The 19,656-nt window shown below is 38.4% G+C and overlaps 1 protein-coding gene across 2 annotated transcripts in view; it reads right to left on the bottom strand.

Annotated features, from left to right (window-relative positions):
• Positions 1-19,656, bottom strand: part of LOC131160634 (alternative NAD(P)H-ubiquinone oxidoreductase C1, chloroplastic/mitochondrial) — a 40,133-nt gene that overhangs the window by 16,401 nt on the left and 4,076 nt on the right. For both annotated transcript variants that reach the window (XM_058116482.1, XM_058116483.1), the window contains exons 4-7: positions 6,699-6,765; positions 6,422-6,602; positions 6,079-6,172; positions 5,777-5,989 (exon numbers count right to left, since the gene is read on the bottom strand). In XM_058116482.1, the coding sequence (XP_057972465.1) occupies positions 5,777-5,989; positions 6,079-6,172; positions 6,422-6,602; positions 6,699-6,765 (555 nt within the window). The remainder of the gene's footprint in view (positions 1-5,776; positions 5,990-6,078; positions 6,173-6,421; positions 6,603-6,698; positions 6,766-19,656) is intronic.

The raw sequence follows: 19,656 nt of genomic DNA, 5'->3' as shown, positions 1-19,656 counted from the left end.
AGATCCTTCGTGTGAAAAGAGTCCTGTAAATACTGCTTTAATTGGGAGATCATAACCGAATCAGTAGCCATGATGATTATGTCGCAAACATACACCAAGAGAATAACAACATCAATCTCAGTTTTGCAAAGAAACAAAGATGCATCATACTTGCTTTTGAGAAAAGCAAACTTGAGTAGGGTAGAAGTAAATTTCTCATACCATGCACGAGGGGCCTGTTTGAGACCATACAAGGAGTGACGCAACTTGCACACTGCCGAAGTAGGGGTGGAAAGTAAACCTGCAGGAGGACGCATATAAACATCTTCCTTGAGATCCTCATGAAGAAGAAAGGCGTTCTTCACATCCATTTGGTGCAAACCCCAATTTTGAGAAGCGGCAATAGCCAAAATTGTGCGGACGGTAGTCATTTTGGCCACCGGAGCAAAAGTTTCCTCATAATTTACTCCATATTCTTGATTATTTCCAAAAGCTACTAAGCGGGCTTTATACCTATCCAAACTACCATCAGACTTAACCTTAATAGAATAGACCCACTTACATCCAAGTGGAGTCACACCTGCAGGACAATCCACCTCTTCCCAGGTCTTATTAGCCTCAAGAGCACATAGTTCCTCCTGCATGGCCTGCTGCCAGCATTTCTCTTTGACTGCCTGTGAGCAACCAGTAGGAATAGCAATAGAAGATAGAGTGGCAGACAATGCAGAAGTAGTAGTACCTGTCATACGTGACGGGAATCCATAATGGTCAGGAGGACCAGATACTCTAGAGGAGCGACGCAAAGGAGCAGATGGCAAGACAGGAGCAGAAGGGGGCAGCACTGGAGGTCTTCGCTGGTATACCATGCCTGGATGAAAGACATAGGAAAGCAAAAGAAGGAAGACAAAAAAACAACAGAAGACTCCGGTGAGGAAGACATAGGAAAGAACCATTGATTTTCAAAAAAGAGCACATTCCTTGAAACACGAACCCAATTAGAGTTTGGATCATAGCATAAATAACCCTTTTGTGTGACACTATATCCCAAGAAGGCACAATGGATGGATTGGGCAGAAAGCTTGTTTCTATCTAGTGGGGGAAGATGCATAAAGCATACACACCCAAAAATGTGAAGATTTGTATAGGTAGGATTATGATGATAAAGCCTGAAATATGGAGACACAAAATCCAAAACTTGGGAAGGAAGTCTATTTATAAGAAAGGTTGCTGTGGTAAATGCTTCTACCCAAAACGTAGGAGGAACCGAAGACTCAATGAGCATGGTTCGGACAACATCTAAAAGATGACGATTCTTTCATTCAGCTACTCAATTTTGTTGTGGAGTATATGGACAAGAATGTTGAGAGATAATACCTTTAGATTGCAAGAAAGATTGGAACTTATGAGACATATATTTCCCACCCAAGTCGAACTGAAGTATTTTAACAGCAGCTGAAAATTGAGTGTCAACAAGGGCTAAGAACAGTTTGAACATTTGAAAAACTTCTGATTTGTGCCGCAAGAAATACACCCATGTATATCTGCTGTAGTCATTGATAAATGTCACAAAATATTTGCATTGGCCATGAGAAATAATAGGGCTAATACCCCTGACATCACTATGAATGATCTCAAAACTGCGGGTGGCTCTACTTCCTTCATAAGGAAAGGGTAAAGTCTTACTTTTGCCAAGTTTACAAGTTGCACAATCAGGAAACATAGTGGAAGAAGAATGCTCTTTATTATTCAATAGACCAGATTTCAACAAATAAGATAGAACCCTAGAATTATGATGACCAAGGCGCTTATGCCAGACTTCATTTGACACTCTAGACTTATTACAAAGTAAAGACAGTACAGAGAAAGAAGGTAAGCTTCGTGGAATAGGTAGTTGTAAAGAAAAGACGTCCATGCTTAGGCCCCTTCGCTATCAACTGCCCTAACATCTGATCCTGCACAACACAACCAACATGAGTAAAATGTACATCATAATTTTGATCCACAAGCTGGCCAACAGGAACTAAATTCACAGAGAGATTAGGTGATACAAGAACATCCTTAAAGGAAGAATATGCATCACCAACTGCCACAATGGGGTAGAGCACTACCATTGACCGTTTGAATATGTGAAGAGCCACAATATTCTCTGACATTACTTAAACCATGGAGAGAATTAGTCATATGATTAGAAGCACCCGAGTCTAAGATCCAAGAGGGAGATGAAGAACCAGTACCTTGAAGACCCAATGCTGAAAATGCAATCAAAATCATTTCTTGCACCGTTTCTCGAGTTAGCAAAGGTGTTGGAGGCTGTAAAGCAACAGAAGACGTTGCAGCAGTAGCAGCAGGCATAGCTGGCTGTAAGTCACCAGTAACAACAGCATGATAGACCTTGTTGGAGCGTGAAGGACGAATAGTACAGTCCTTAATAATGTGCCCTGGCTGCTTGCAGTAATTACAAAATTTCTGACAGTTAGGGGCAATATGGTCATATTTCTTGCAACTATAGCACTGTGTTGTGCTCATGTCATGACCCTTCCCCTTGCCATGAGCAGCATAGGCAACTAAGACAGTATTAGAAGCAACACAAGACTGCTCCATAATATTCTGAGTATTGAGGCTTTGTTCCTCACGCAAGAGTTCTCCAAAACAGGCCTCCAAAGTCGGAACAGGATCTCTATTTACTAAAGAGGCACGAATAAATTCAAAGTCAGGCCTCAATTTCATTAGAAATCGGTCTCTTTGGCTGGTTTTGTGTGTGTTGTACTGTCGCCAATCCTGCCTCCAATCCTTCTGCAGAGACTGCGGCTGTAGCAAGGTCAGAATAATCATTCCACAAAATCAGAAAACCAAAGTAGTAGTCTTGAACTGATAGATCCCCTTGAGTATAGTTAGCAATGGCCAACTCAAGCTGGAAGCGCCTAGCATTGTTGTCTTGGTTATAGACTTGCTTGAGATAATTCCACATAGCCTTTGCAGACCTATGAGGACGCAGAGAAAGAATCAGATGTGGCTCCATAGAACCAAGAATCCAGGACATGATTTGATATCTTTGGCATCCCAAGCTGCCTTGTTGGCCACAGACCTTTCCGCAATAGATTCCCCTTCGCTGCTGCCATCTATATGTCCCCACAGCTCTTTACCCTTAAGGTCTCCAATTGAAACTCCCAAGCAGCATAATTTTTGCCAGTGAATCTGACAGAAACATTATCTGACTTTTCCATAAGTACTGAGGCTATGACAGAGAAAACTAGAACTGAGATTTCTTAAAGAATGACTCTGATACCATAACAGAATGGTTCGAATTGTCCTCTCTTTTGAGAAGGTCTTTCCTTACATAGGCAAGACTGCCAGTTATACAAGGAAACTTAAATCTGTACATGTTAATTACACAAAGTGATCTTAGGAAGCTATATATGGTAAGCCAGCTAATTTACATAGAGTGATTTAGGAAGCTATACACGGTAAACTAAATCTCCTCTCCTATTTATGAAAGTATATACAGCCTAGACCCTAGATTAATAGCTATTAACAAGGCATAATTTATGGCCTTCTATTGACAATCATTGTATAATCTAAAGCAGTTTCCCACAGCATTTTGGTTGTTCAATTCAGTGTTGTAGTACTTGACTTAGGCCTCCAGCAGCATGTGGTAGACCACTCTATATTTTATCATCATACTCCCGTATAGTAGGATTATGCTTATTGTGTATGTGGATAATATTGTGATTCCAAGTGATGATGAGGTGTCCTGGGCCCAGACTAAGTTACAAACCAAATATTTGGGGCCATTGAAATACTTTTGGTATAGAAGTATCCATGTCTCATACATGAACGGTTTTGGTCTAGATCACATGGATCCTGGAAGTAAGTTGGAGCTAAATATGGGTGATTTGTTGCCCAACCCTGGATGGTCTCAAAGACTTGTAGGAAAGTTGAATTATCTCACAGTGACTCAACTGGTTTTGCAGCAAGTATTGTGAGCCGTTTCTTGACTTTGAGAACAATTCACTAGGATGTAGTAATTCGAATCTTGTGATGCCTCAAAGGTGCACGTGGAAGACACCTATCATTGTGATTAGCATTATTAATATGTTTTACTGTTATGTTAGTAAGCATGAGTCGTCAAGGGTTTTATGGTCATTGTTATGTACTTCGACATATATTATAAATACAAGAGACCTATCGTTGTGATTGAATCTTCCAATTTCACAATACTTCAACAGTAGCTCATGAAACTTTGAAACCATTTTCTCCGAGGTTTGTTTCAAAAAAGAGATTTCTCAAAGAGAGCCATTTTAGCATCCTGAGTATTTCCTTTCAAAGTTTAAAATCTGAACATTGGCTAAATAGTGGAGAACAGACCCTCTCTCCGTAATCCCAATGCTAATGACTACTAGGTAATCCCAATGCAGTAAAGGTCCATCATTTGAAACCAAGAAAGATAAGAAGGGATAAACAGGATGAATGGAAAAGTTTACGAGGACTTCCAGTTCAAGTTTATATCTATTTATGGGGTATCCAGTCTGTTAAATATCCCTGTCAATAAGGACATTCTCAAGAAATTTTTCTTAGAGATGTTGCAGTGGGAGATATGTGGACTCAAAGCTAAAAATAATGGGAAAATCTGAAAGATATTTTGTGAGATCTTGAAAAAAATTCGAGAGAAAATAAAAGAAAGAAATGAGCAGCATATATTCTCCAAACTCTAGCATTTAAAACCAAAGATCCTGCCTCTTCTTAATGTCCATTTTCTTCATCAAGATGCAAGGGAAGGTCCAACTCCACCTCATATTTTGTCTTTTTCCCTTCCTCTCTATAATCCATTGGGATCCTATTTCTCCTGAAAAAGATTCATAAAAAGACTTAGCATGACCCCATCACTTCAAATAATAGAATGCTCGTTAGCTCTTCATACTTAAATTGATTCAGTATACAGCCCAGGTATTGAAAGCAAGCCATGGCTCAAGAGTAGGGCATTACATCCAAACCTGAAGGTCAGAGACTCAGAGGTTCAAATGACAGAGACAGTCTCTCCAAGTATGGGGGTAAGAATGCTACATAATGCTCCACGCTCCCCCCCCCCCCCCCCCGCGGGGAAAAGATCCCAATGGCTTTGGAGGCTTGAGCACTGGGTGCCACATTTTTATTCAGGCCAAGTATTGCACTTCACAAGTTAATTTGGCTCTAAAGAGCATGGAAAATTAATCAATACTAGTATGTAAAATATGATCAACAATAGTATCCACATGATTCAAATAAGGTCCAAGTAGTCTCAATGTTAGCCAAATGTTTGAAGCCACTCATTTTACACGATATAGGAAATATGTGTCTAAAATTATTATATAATAAAAAAAATAACTATCCATTTCAGTCTAACCCATGGTCAGATTTGCGTTGCCTAGTTATTCTTTGATATCTCATAGCTGAGCAAGGAGTAATCGTCCTCGGTACTTGCACACTCAATTCCATTAGCACCATAACAGAACTCCACACACAAGACATTAAAGGACATTCAAAAATCTAACAGTTACCAGAGACTACAGAACTAACAAAATATGTTAAAAAGTATTTAGGGCCATTTCTCAACCTATCCAATATGACGTATGAATTTTTAACACATTCAAAAATTCAAAAGCCAACATCCCTTCCCACCCCCCACCCCCCCCAACACACACAAAAACAAAAACAAAAAAATCACAAGCTCATTCGACCTAGTGCAGATCCAAAAATTGTTCTTCGTTGTTCCACCAAATTGAGAAACATATTGGAGAATCCAAAAATCATGATTCCTTACTTTTAAAGCAGCTTCTCTATTGCCAGGTGGGGCAGTTGGGCAGATTGTGGTATCCACATTAATTGCTTGCACTATGCCTCTCTCCTGCAGTCTCTCTGATATTGTCGCAGCCAACTCAACTCCAGAGTAACCACAACCAACAACAGCCACACGAATCAGGGAGTCCTTACCAAAATACTTGTGCTCCAATGCTCTTAGCTTCTTCTCAACCTTCTGCAAGACATAAAAACCAACATGTAAAGGCAGTTGAGAGAATTAGCACATCATTGGAACTCTGTTCATTCCCCTAATCAAATACTCACATATGCATCCTCCAGGGTGGAGAATGGCACTGCTAACTCAGCTGCTCCTGGTATGAGGTCAAGTTTAGCTTCAGCTCCCAAAGCAAGAACCAACCTAGCTGCCCAGGGGAAAATATGGAAGTAAAATCAGCAGCACTGTTTGAGTTTGCATTAAAGCAAAACTACTCACAATTCTTAAATGCTAATCTAGAGAACCAAATATCACATACACTCCCATCTATTTGAGTAGCTAAATCAAGAAAATATGAAGCCAGAACAGATATACAACTATCAAACTCTCAGGAAATTTTGCACTCTCAAATAAGAACAATCACAAGTTTGATGAAGGTGACAAAAAATATACCAGTCATATTCTATTTGGAGGCCGCTTTCAAGATAAATAGTTCCTCCAGAACTATACTCTGGCCGACTCACTCCAAAATGATCACAGGGATGCAAAAATTTTACCCTATCTTGGAAAAATTGAATGCTGGTGTTTTCCAGCAAGTCTGAGAAACGTGGAGCTATTTCCCATGTATCAACTTCTGCATAAAAATTTAGTACTAGAATCAGCATGATGATGCTAAATTATTACTATAAATTAGCAGAGCAACAACAGCTCCATTCCTAAAACCACATACCTCCTGACAGAAGCTCATATAGCAACGGTTTAAAAACAAAGCGTTCAGACTGATCAATGAGAAGCACCTGCTCCAACATTCAAAAGTATAAAGTTATTACATATGGAACAAAAAAAGAAGTTGGGGAATGGATCTTACATGGCATTGAAAATGATCCCTTTTATTTTAAAGGTATCAAAATAAGTCTATTTCATGTTATGCATGCCATCATCTTTAGATATCAAGAATGGAAGAATCTGTTTGTTCTATATAATTGCGTCCAATTTTTAGCTATGCCTTACACCTCCAAAGAATGGAAATGCACATCCTTAAATTGTAGGAACATAATGGCTCAGTTAACCTGCCTGTGAGAAAGTGAAATATAAAAGGAATGTTTCATTTACATAAAAGATTCAACTCTCCCTTGATAACAATATTTTCCTAAAAGTAAAAAGGACACAGAATAATACCATCATACCTCTAAGCCACATAAATACAAAAAAAAAAAAAACATCAAATAAGATACATTTATAATCAAATACATGATGTACAATATTCAACTTAAAGAATTTTTGTTTTGAATAAACAAAGAGTTACATAGAGGATAAAGGAGTACAACAAAGAAAAGAAAATAAAAATAGGAAGAACAAGGTATCCTCTTGTAACACAATGAAAAACAACTAGACAAGAAAAAAAATAATCACAACACAATTCTAATAAAGTAAAACCAAGCAATCCCACTGTAAGTCTTCCAAATATACATGATGAAAGAAGCCATTTGCTGAGCACCAAAGAGATGCAAGGAAAACCACTCTGCTCCAAAGCAGGCTAATATAAGTGGCCACACCTTTAAAGACGCTAGCATATCTTTCCAACCAAACACACCACATGATAGCAATAGCAGTGCAAATCCCCAATGCTTTCGTCTCTTTCCTCTCGTTAAACCCCCTAAGCAAAATAGTGCATAATTTCTCCAAAGAAGAGGCACCCAATTTTTGCCAAAAATCCCAAACAAGTTATTCCAAAGAACCACATGAAGGGACAACTTAAAACAAGTGCAAGCAATTCTCCTCACTCATAAAGCAAAGACAAAAACTTTAGGAGATAGGACCTTGTTAGGTCTTCACTTCTAAAGCAAGTCACTGGTATTGATTTTCTCAAGGATAGAAATCTGAAATAAAAGCCTTAATTTTTTAAGGAATTTTAGCTTTCCAAATTAAAGAATAAAGGACAAAGAACTGTTGCCCAGTTGCTGCAGTTACTCAGTGTTACTGCTGTGTTATTGTTGTGTTGGTAAGCATGAGTTAGTACATGATTTAGTAAGGGTAATATGGTCATTGTAATAGGAAGAGACCAATCATTGTGATTAGGCCTTCCAATTTACCCAATTCTTCAACTGATATTGGAGCATGGTTTTGAGACCTAATCCTGATTGTCAGAGCCACCATCACACCAAAGCCTGAAACCCTAAATCCATTGCATGTCGACCATCGTAGAGAATTGCCAGCACTACCATAGGCCTGAAACCAGCCAACAGCCGCTAAATACTACAGAAGTCATAAGAAATTCCCTGGACAGGAATGCAAAAATCCCTTTAGATTTTGCGAAACCAACCCCACCCACAGACATTGGCAACATGCTGATCACTGAAATTCTATCACCGGAACTGCTCTTAGGCGCCGATCAAAGGCAGGCAGGCATGACTCCATGCACTGGCACATGAAGCTTCATACAGGTAAGTTTTTGGCCTGAGTTGGTACTATACTATTCAAATCCCTCTATAAACATATTATAGAGTTTTTGGTGATGATCTCACCTTTTTAGTTGCTTATGTATGGCACTCCAGAAACGGCTTTTTGGTACTGCCCAAAGTTATTTGTCAATGTTTATTGAGTTCGCTGAGGCCTAAAACAGTAATATTTGCTGGTTTGTGGTTGGTTCAGTTGTTTATCTTGTTTGTCATGTGTTTGTGGTTTGCTATGGTAGTCAAAGGTTGTGTGTGTTTGGATGGAATCCACAAATCCCAAAAAGTATGCTTCCCTCATCTACTTGTTCATCCAGAGTACCATAACTGTCTTAGAGGATAAGTATTCAAGGTTCGTACAATATTAGGCATCTCAACAAGCATCTTGTCATATTGCAACTTTTGCTCAGAAAGGTGATCCTACAGTCTACATGTCATGTGTGCCTTCCAATATTTCTAAAAATCTAACTCCAGTCACCCTTGCTGATGGTCCACGGCTACAGTTAACGGAATCGAAGCAATAAATCCCACTCCCTCAATCTCTCTTCCTTCTATTTTGTACAATACATTCCTCAAACCACCCCTCGGTCTCATGTCTGTTAGTAAGATTATGAAATCACTAAATTGTGCTCCAACCTTCTTTCCTATTTCTATTGTTACTTAGGATCTGAAAAAGAGGAAGATGATTGGCACAGGACGTATGGTTCATGAACTTTACTATTTTGAGTCACTCTCTCCTTTTATTGCTTGCAGTGCTGCTACTACACCACTTCAGATACATTGTTGCCTTGGTCATCCTTCATTGGAGAAGTTAAAACAGCTAGCCCTACTTTGAGCTTTGTGTCTAATATTGAGAGCAAATCTTGCGAATTGGGAAAACGCCATCACCTTTCCTTTGCTTCCCAAGTCAATAAATGGGCAGTCAGCCCTTTCATTTTAGTCTATCCAAATGTCTAGGGTCCTAGTCGCGTCACATCAAAGTTGGGGTTACAATACTTTGTTAAATTTTTCAATGACTACTAGGATGACTTGGTTATATTTAATGAAAGATGGTTAACATCTTTTTTACCTTCTACCCATCTAAGGACTCACTTCGATGTACTAGTCAATACTTTGTAGTGATGATGCTAAGGAGTATGTTACTTTATACCCAATTCACTACCTATATGACTAACTCTTGTGCCTACACTCCACAAAAAAATAAAGCCACAGAGCGAAAAAGCAAACATTTTTATGAACTCACTTGTACCCTATTGTATCAAATGAATATCTTCAAAGCTTTTTTAGAGTAATGTGGTGTTCCCTGCTTGCTCTCTCATCAATAAAATGTCATCATCCTTGGTGGTAAAACCCCATATTCAGTTATCTTTCGAAAGGCTCCTTTGTTCTTACTTCCTCCTAGTTTATTTAGTTGTGTGTCCTTTGTCCGTTAAGTCCAGGAATGTATAACTTTGATCCTCATGCTATCAAATGTACTTTTATGGGCTATTCTTGTACCCAAAAGGGATATTGATGCCATACCCCTACTTTACCTCTATTCTTTGTCTTTGAATGTCACCTTCTTGAGTCTGCATACACCATACTATTTTGATTTCTTGAGTCATATTGACCTTGATGAGTCCCTTCCTCTACCTAGCCTTCCAAATCCGAACCTATTATCTCTGGCTAATCCTCCTACGATTTCATCTAGTTTGAGTCCTTCCCATTACTTCAATCATCCTAATTTGTAGGTATACCCATGACAGATACTAAAAACTGGAGATCCTTCTATAGCCTCTACTTCTACGCCTTTAATTCCCTTGTCTAGTGATCCTATTTCCCAAGATGTTGATCTTCCTATTGTTACACACGTGTACCCACCATTCAAACTCTAATTTTGTTTGCTATGATTTCTTAGCATCTTTGCATTATTGTTTTGTTAGTATTTTGTCTTATGTTGCTCTTCCAAAATATGCTTCTATAGCACTATCCCATTTTGGGTGGAGGATTGCAATGGTTGATGAGATGAATACATTACAAGACAATGGTACTCGAGAACCAGCACCCCTTCCTCCTAATAAGTCTGCAGTAGGTTGTCACTAGGTACTATGAAAGTCAATTCAGATGCTTCTATAACTCATCTTAAAGCTTGTCTTGTTGCTATGGGATACACTTATGTGTACTGTTTGGAATATTCTGACGCATTCTCTCCAGCCGGTAAACTTGCCTCAATTCGTTTATTCATATCCTTAGCCACCAAGTGTCATTGCCCTCTGCATCAGTGACATGTGAAGAATGCCTCCGGTGACCTTCAAGAGGAGGTCTATATGGAGCAACCACCTAGGTTTGTTGCTAAGGGGAGTCACAATTACTGTGTCAGATTAAGAAATCCTAATATGGTCTCAAGAAGTCTCCTAAAGCATGGCATGATCAATCAGTCCCATAGTACTTTAGTTTGGTCTTCAACTAGGCACAGTAAATCACTTTGTATTGTACTGTCATATTGCTAGTGATTGGGTTCTGCTCAATGTGTACATGGATGATATGACCGGTGACAATGATCGAGGTATCTAATGCTTGAAGCATTTTCTATGAAATAAATTTTAGACCAACGATTCAGGGTCATTGAAATACTTCTTGGATATAAATGTATGCAGATCTTGTATGGTCATAGAGGAACCACGTTCTAGACCTTTTACATAAGACCGAAGTGCAAACTTGTTATACACCCATGGATACTAACAACAAGTTAGTGCTAGATATGGGTGATTTGTTGGCTAACCTTGGAAGATACCACAGACTTGTCGGAAAGTGAACAATATCACAAGAACTGGACCCAATATATCTTTTGCAACAAGCATTGTGAGTTAATTTCTTGATTCTCCAAGAACAAGTCATTGTGATGCACTCATATGTATCTTGAGATACATCAAATGTTCCTCGAGAGGTCTCTTATATCAAGATCAGAGTTGGACTTATGTTTAGGAATATACAAATGCATATTGATTGCGTATTGTGTTTTTGTTGGTTGAAATTTGATGTCCTAGAACAGTAAGAAACAACCTACGATGACCTGGTCAAGTGCTAAGTCAAATGTATCAAGCCATGGCCCACATTGAACGTGAGCTGATTTGGCCAAAGAAGATGTTAGAAAAAATCTTGATTTTCCACATTCTCGGCCTTTAGAGTTGATGTGTGATAATCAAGCCACTAATCATATTGCCTCCAACCCAATCTTTGATGAGCAAACAAATCACATTGAAGTTGATTGTCACTTTATTTAAGAGAAACTCGTGCAGAAGCTCGTTACAACGACTCATGTTCCAACTCGCTGATTTATTACTAAAGCCTTGGGAGGTGCTCGATTTAAATCCATTTGTAACAAGCTAGGAGCATATAATATCTATTCTCCAACTCAAGGGGGAGTGCTACAAGTTACCGCAGTTATTTAGTGTTATTGCTGTGCTAGCAAGCGTGAGTTAGTAAGGGACTAAGGGTAATATGGTCATTGTTATGTACTTGGCATATATTATACATAGAGGATGATACCTATCACTGTGATTAGGCCTTCCAATTTAACCAATTCTTCAACAAGGACTACCATTAGGATCATGGATCAAAGCAGAAAAAGGAAGACCTGCAAGAGAATTCCATACAAGAATCTAAACTCCAAACTCTTCCATCACTCCCCAACTAGACATGAAAAGAATCAAGGATAATAGTCAAAAAGGCAAGGTCATTAGTCTCTCTCTTATTGAGATTCCATCCAAAATGAAAATCCCACAAATGACCATCCTCTTGCAAAATGAGGAATGCAGAAACAGGGAATTCCATGAAGACTAGATAACCAAAATAGACTCGGGTACCCAAGAGCCAAATGCGCCTCCCCAATCCAATGATCCTCCGAAAAACAGATTCTTTACCCATTACCCATTCTTATACCTAACATTGAGTAAGAATGAATGATAATCTGAGAAAAAATTTCCAAGGACCCAAGTAAGTAATGTTAACTCCAGCACTAGCATCCAACCCATTATGTCACCCATTTTGTAGAAGTCCAATTTTTTTATGAATTACCTTATGCCAAAAAGGCTCAGGTTCTAGGGGCCATCAAAGAAATGTCTTTAGACACACCTAGACCCAATTTCCTCTCCCTTTTAGACCTGCTGACGATGGCCCACCCTACTACATGATCTCTATCCTGCTAACCAGCTCCCAACCATAAAAATTCCCTCATTAACTTCTCCAATCTCCAAGCAACTCTCACTAGGCTTCCAAAATAGGACAAATAATACAATGACATAGAAAAAAAGAAGCATGGATGAGAGTAACACTGACCAAAAAATAAAGAAAATGATCATCTCATCCAAATCCCAATTTGTAGAAACACATCTAAAACAACCAAAACAATAATAGAATGCATAAATGGAGTTTACCAGAACCCAACACTTGGGACAACTGCTTGCACTCAGCCCTTGACATAACTCACAGTGCGCCAATAAGTTTCAGGTTTAATATCCAGATGTCATGGACACGTATACATGTGCCATTATTTAAATATTTTCTTCAAGTCCTGTAATACTTGTAAATTTATTTTGCTCCACATATACAGTAGCAAGATAATTTAATATTGTAAGATTGTTGTTTCCGATGCCAATATGTCATAACTGTGGAGGCCAGCACATCAATGGAGATGCAGATGCTTTATGAGTCCACAAATGTTATATTTGTTTTTCTTGAAAATTGACTGTTTCGTATCCAACTTTTTGAAGGAAACTTCAATATTCTCAGAAAAGGGTGCTATCAAAATTCTAGAAGAAAGTGGTTAGATTTTTCTTTTTGTCCCACAATGCATGCTGGAAGCAATAGATCTTTTATGCAGCAGGTCAGGAGGGGAAATATCAGCCACATTGTCCCAAATAAACTCCTGAGAAAATTTGAGGAACTGAAATTGAGATCCAATGTGGGACATTAATTAAAGGGAAAGGAAAATTCTGGTAGATATCAGGGCCTGAGATGCTATGGAAATTAAAGAGGCTATGTCAGAGAAAAAGAGGAAGGGAGAAACATGGGAAAAAGAAATTAGCCAAAATAATTGACATGGAAGAAATTTCATGGAGAGGGAAAACAAGAGCTCAAGCTGGAGACAGGTATAGAGAAGTTTTTCTTTTAACAAAAAAATATTTCACTAAGTGAGAATAGAATATAAGACCACATGGATTCTCTCACTATGTCTTTCCTCTCTTGTGCGAAACGACTTCCACTCTCTCTCTCTCATTAATCTCCCTATGGCTCCAAATGTAGCAGGAGATGTCAAAGCTCACATTTTAGGTCGAAGGGAAGACCTTCAATTTGAGATTGGATGAGGTGAGAGATAACCAGTTTCTGTTCATGCTCGAGAAAAATCCATCTCGAACTAAATGGAGTAAACTTCTGAAAGAGGCAGTTCTCTGGTTAACCAATGGTCTTCCAGATTTCATTCAGTTGGCTAGGAGTTCTCGAAAGGTCCAACTGGGGAATATGCTGTATTGGATGTCGATTAAGTGGACTAGGTGGGAAGTTTTTGGAGTAAGGGCTTGGATGGAATGGCACATCCCTGTTTTTGGCACACTACCGGCTGTGACTCCATCTAAAATTCGATGGAGGCACTAAGCTTGGGCAAAAATTTATTTTGCAAAACCATCCTTTGGAAACAAGTTAGAAACCAATTAAGAGAGAATATTTGTTGAAAACACAAGATACATATATTTCCTAAAGCAACTAAAAACATTTCTTTCAGTGACTAACTCTTTACATTGGGTTGTGCTTTACATACAACATTTTTTTCACGCTTTCTATCTTACATGCATAACCACCAACCAAATACATGCTTAGTATCCTTATCGTCTTCCTGCCAACCTGTAATACATGTCAAAAATGGCAGTCTTTTGGAGAACTTAATAAGTGGGGTGGGGCTCTCCTTAATTCAAACCTGTAATTATTAAGGAATTAGATGAGCAACCACAAGCTCAGTAGACATTCTTAATTTCCCCTTATTCAAATAAGGATTTCAACATTTTAACATATGATTTCTTATATGCATGCATAATCATAAGGTGCATGAACAAACTTTTTATTCTAAGCAATATGCATGAACACACTCTTAGTTCTAAGCAATCCAATCATCTAAAGTTACCATCACAAAACATACAAATAGCATGTATTTATACATTTTTTTTAAAACATAGTAGTGCTGCCCCAACTAAGTGCACATTTTATCTCAAACAAGTGCCAAATTCTAGCTTGGCCAACCACCGCTTAATGTGGAAATACCAACAAGTGCCAAATTCCAGCTTGGCCAACCACTGCTTAATGCGGAAATACACTTCAGAGGTTTAGGGCTTTTCACCCAAGGGAGACACATTCCCTACTTGCTCAAATTCCACAATATCAAAGCCACAACAGCACATGGTGCCAGATATTTCACACAACAGCAATTCAACACATGCATATACAACCTATGTCATAGGAAGTAGAACCATCATACATACAAGATGAATATCTATCACATGAAAATTTCTCAAACTAGATAAAATATACAGCTACAATAACCAAATAGAACATATATGCAGCAATATCAAGTAATTAGAAAAAACAAGCCTAAACCCCTTATTGGGATTCAATTCGATGCAAGTTTTGACCCCCTATTTCCTTAGAAATCCCAAAATCCCTAGGTGACTATATGACAATTACGGACACGTACCTTGATTTTCAGCTTCTTCAAGCTTAGTTTAAGTTTCCCTCTGAATTTTCTGTATTTTCTCCTGATTTTCTCTGAATTTCTTTGATTTTTCTGCAGAGTTATCTCTCTCTATAGAACCAGGGTTTACAGCAAAAGTTTGTAGCATGCTTTTCTGTGTTGAGGCTGCTCTGCAGAGCTGGAAAGGTCAAGAAAGTAGCTACTTGCTGCTAGCTGCTTGCCAAGTGTCTCTTTCTAGGCTGGAAACATGGCAGGACTGCAGTAGTTGGTGGCAACAAGAGTCCTGCAGTGCTGCATCTGTGTGCTAGGTGTCCGCTGCTGGTTTTCAGAGCTGCCAAGTGGCTGCTGCTGGTTTGTAGTGCTGCCAGGAGTCGCACCTGGTTTCAGCATGCCCCATCCTGTTTTTCTCTCTTTGCCCCAACTCTTATGTTATTTATGTTTTAGCATATCCTCTTTCATCTAAGCCCCTCCTACCACTAGTAAGTCAAATGGAATTCCCAATATCAATTAACACAACTCAATTTATGAATAACATGGCTAGTATGAACTTCTTTAATGCAAAACAAAGCAAGGTCATACTAATTAATCAAAGTACTCTATAACTGTGGCCTAAAGGGTATGGTTATCACATGAAATGGTAAGATTTTCTCTATGTTCATTCCTGGTGGCTCAAAAGGGGTTGGCTGGTGCAGCTCTGCAAGCAAGTTCTGCAAACTAGCCAAAGAGTTTGGGTTCCAATCACATGGCGCAGGTGTGTAAAGCTCTTCTGTGCCTAGATCATGGAGTCAAGTGGTGTTGAAAGGGAAGGTAGGTGAAGGAGAAAGCAGTGGAAGCAAGCTTCAAAAAGGAAAGCAGGTTGCCACGATGGGGTAAATGAGATGTGCATCCGATGTGGGGCTGAGCTCAAGATGAAGATTGCAGAGGAGTCAACTCCAAAAGATCGCGGGTCAAAAACATACGTTTGTATTGCTCAGGCAATCGAGCTTGCTGAAGTCACAATGGCAGCTAGGGTTATGTAGGGGAAGAGGACAAAAAGTCTAAGCTGGGCTGATTAGTTATTGTATTGGACCTGGGCAAGTTAATGGAAAAAGGTGGAGCCCCATTTTTATATAAAATGGGCTTATTAATTGAACAGACCCAGTGTATTCAGGGCCCTATTTCAGATGCCCATCCTAAGGGAAAGGGTTATCCGGCCAATCATAATGGAAAGGCCCAAGATGCTGAATACTCAAGCCCCAATACGCAGGTGGAGATGTAGGGAAGAAGCATTGTTGGCGTCGCCCATCTGTAAACAAATGTTAAAATCTCTCTCCATTTCCCCAAGATTCGTGTGGAACAGATCATATCATGGAGCTCGAACAGGAAGCCACCAGCTCAAGTGACAAGTCTCTTGATGAAAAAAAGGAAATAACTATTAGTGTTAAAAGTGATTGAAGATTCTTGTTTTGTAGAGGTGCAAGAGGCTACTGCAGCAAAGTTTTACAAAGGGTGATGGTGTTATGAGCAGGATATCTGCTGCCTCATACCTTAAGGAAGAGAGATCTAACGGCACCAAGATTTCTACTCATTGGAAGATTGCACAGATGTGTGCAGAAATGAAAAAATTGCTGAAGAAAAGAGAAAGAACTCTGGTGAGGTACTGCCAAAGATTTTAAAAGATGGGCAATTCTTGTGATGGGGTTAGCAAATGGAAGGAGGTAATGAAATGGGGAGATTTATCAGATAATGGAAGCCATGGTCTTAGTGAGTTTGATTGTGGTGGGGTTTACTATTGGATGATATTAGGGAACAATGTGGATACATTTCTGATTTTAGTGATGTTCTAAGGGACTTCTCATATGTACATCCATCCCCTTGGGAATGATTGGAGGGGTTTTCTATATTTGAAAATGATGGTTTGTTTAATGATCAGCAGCACAAGGACAGTATTTTACCAACACCAATAAAGGAGATTTCAGGAAAGGATTTAGAAATTCAAGATCTCATGGATAAATTGGAATTAAAGTTTTGTGATTCTGGGGGAAATGAACTGTGTTTTGATGGGTGTAAAAACGAAGCTAAAAAGGGTCTATTAGCTTACCATTTTACGTAAAAGCTTAAGCTATTACATTGTAGGCCAACAATGTGGAGAGACAAACAAACAATAGATAACACCCATTACAGTGAATACAATACTTTTTAAACACCACATAACAAAGCGGGCAACAACTCTAGAACCCAAGACCTCCTAGTAACCAGCTCTGATTCCATGTTAGACTACCACTTCACCTAAAAGTTTAAGCTATTAGGTTGTAGGCCAACAATGTGTATCAAGCTTTAATAGGGTCAAGGGGAGTTAGCTAACTTGAAGTGTTTACTGGATTATGAGGAAAAAAGATTGAAAAGGGGATTCCTTGTTTAACTATTGTTGTTTATTTCCTTTTTTTTTCATTTTATTTTATTTTATCTTATGGGGTAGACTTCTTGTCGTCTTTCACAACTTCTATTTCTCTATCTAATATACCTTCTTTTATTATTAAGAGAGAGAGAGAGAGAGAGAGAATAAAATATATAAAGCTTAGGATGCGATATCCTCCTAAAGAGCCGACAAAAGAAAAAATGAAATGAAAAAGTGAAAAAAATATCATGTCAAATGCCCAAAAGATGCCAAAAAGAAGATTTCATCCTTGAGCAATAATAAAGTCAAATCCCTTACAGGAAAAATTTGCACATTCATTTGCAACCAAATCCCTCATAAACAGAAAAAATTGCATATCTCTGCAGTTACTAGCATCCTCACTCTACCAAAACCTCCAAAGGAAGCAAAAAGGCTTCAAGTTCTGGACAAACTCATCTCTCTCCAAACAAACCAAATAATAGTTTACAAACCCCAAGCAAGTGAGCAACAAAAAAAAAAAAAGGAAAATGCCTCCAACTGGGAATAAAGCTTTATAGAGCCTCCTACTTTACAGCAAATTGTTGGTGTTAACTTTGTTCAGAACTACCACTCAAATAAATGCCATTATCTCTTCCTAGTTCCTCCATATAACCTTCCAACATTAGCAGAATCATCTAACCAAACTATATTCCTTGACCCCCACACACAAACAATAAATCCTCTCCTCATCTTTCATTTCTTTCCTCTTACCACCACTCTCCTCCTTTAAAACTAAGAAAAGCCCACCAACCTAAACCTTCTTGCCCATTTGGAATACAAGTGGATTGGCTCCTCCCTACCTCCCTCGGTTTTTCCAAACACAAATATCAGTCCCTCTTACTCACTCATAGCCTTGATTGTGAAAACCCACCCTCTGACCTCAAGACCCAATGGCTATTCCCTTCCTGCAATGATTGGATGAAAAGAGTTTGAATTGATCAAGGAACCACTTAAACTCTTTGTCGAACATCAACAGAAAACTTGTTCATCTCTAGTGAACTCAGATGCCTGTAACATAACATTATTCAACTGATCAATATTAAAAACCTTGGACCATTCTGTTTAGTGAGAGCCGTGGAGCATTTTCTATTTTCTAGCTAGAGATGATTCTCTTTCTTAGGCTAGTGGCTTTTCCCTAGCATTGTCTTTTCAAGTTGAGAGGTTGTTCTACTTTGTTTTGTGCTCCCATGCGCTATTCCCTTTTGATTATAAAAAGTTTACTCACCCAAAAAAAAACACCATGATAATTTTTGTGCAAAAACTCAATAATTAAGAAAAGTTGATCGTACAGTTGATATTTTTTATATGCCTGTTATTGCGCTACCAGCCCAAGTCTAGTGAGGTATCGTCCATTTTGGCCCACTAGGCCTCGCGGTTTTTCAGGCACCTCACAAGCTAAACCATTCTTGTATGGACAAAATATCCCTAGTACATGCTTGATGTTGGACCATGACAGGGCCGGCTCTTCCTTTAGGCAGCTGAGGTGCTCACCCCCAAATTTTTTTTAAAATAATAATATATTTTTGGGGCCCCAAATTTTTTTTAATTAAATAATGTTAATATTATTTATTATGTTCTCTTCCCATACATTGACTTCCCAACTAACAAATAAATGAAATTATATTTTAAAATGTAAAATAAATGCAATTTAATTCTTTCTTTTTTTTCAAGTCTCATTGACTTCCCAACTAACAACTTTATTATATTTCTAACTATCTATTACTCTCATTTCTCTCTCTTAGCCTCTCTAAAAAAATATTTCCATCTCTCACACTCTCTCACTCTCATCTCTCGGTCTCTCTATGATTTTTACTTCAACTCTTGTGTTCATCATCTTCGGGCCTCCGATTCTCTGTAATTTTCATCAACCCTAATTTTGATTTCAATGTTTGTGCATTATTTTTCTATTATTTTCACTTAGAATTTTTTTTTTTTCTATTTTTTTTTTAGATTTTGGAAACTTTGAGGTTAGAGCGCTATATCCAGCAAGAATTCGATATCTCTAAAGCCTCACTTGCCGATCGATTTGCAATAATAATAATAATCAGGTTATATTGTTTCAATCTATTATTTCTATAGATTTATTAAATTTATTCTTATT

The sequence above is a fragment of the Malania oleifera genome, chromosome 7 (genome assembly GCF_029873635.1).
Source record: "Malania oleifera isolate guangnan ecotype guangnan chromosome 7, ASM2987363v1, whole genome shotgun sequence".
Classification (NCBI taxonomy): domain Eukaryota; kingdom Viridiplantae; phylum Streptophyta; class Magnoliopsida; order Santalales; family Ximeniaceae; genus Malania; species Malania oleifera.
Note: the sequence above shows the minus strand (reverse complement) of the source record. Positions and strands in the feature narration are given on the sequence as shown.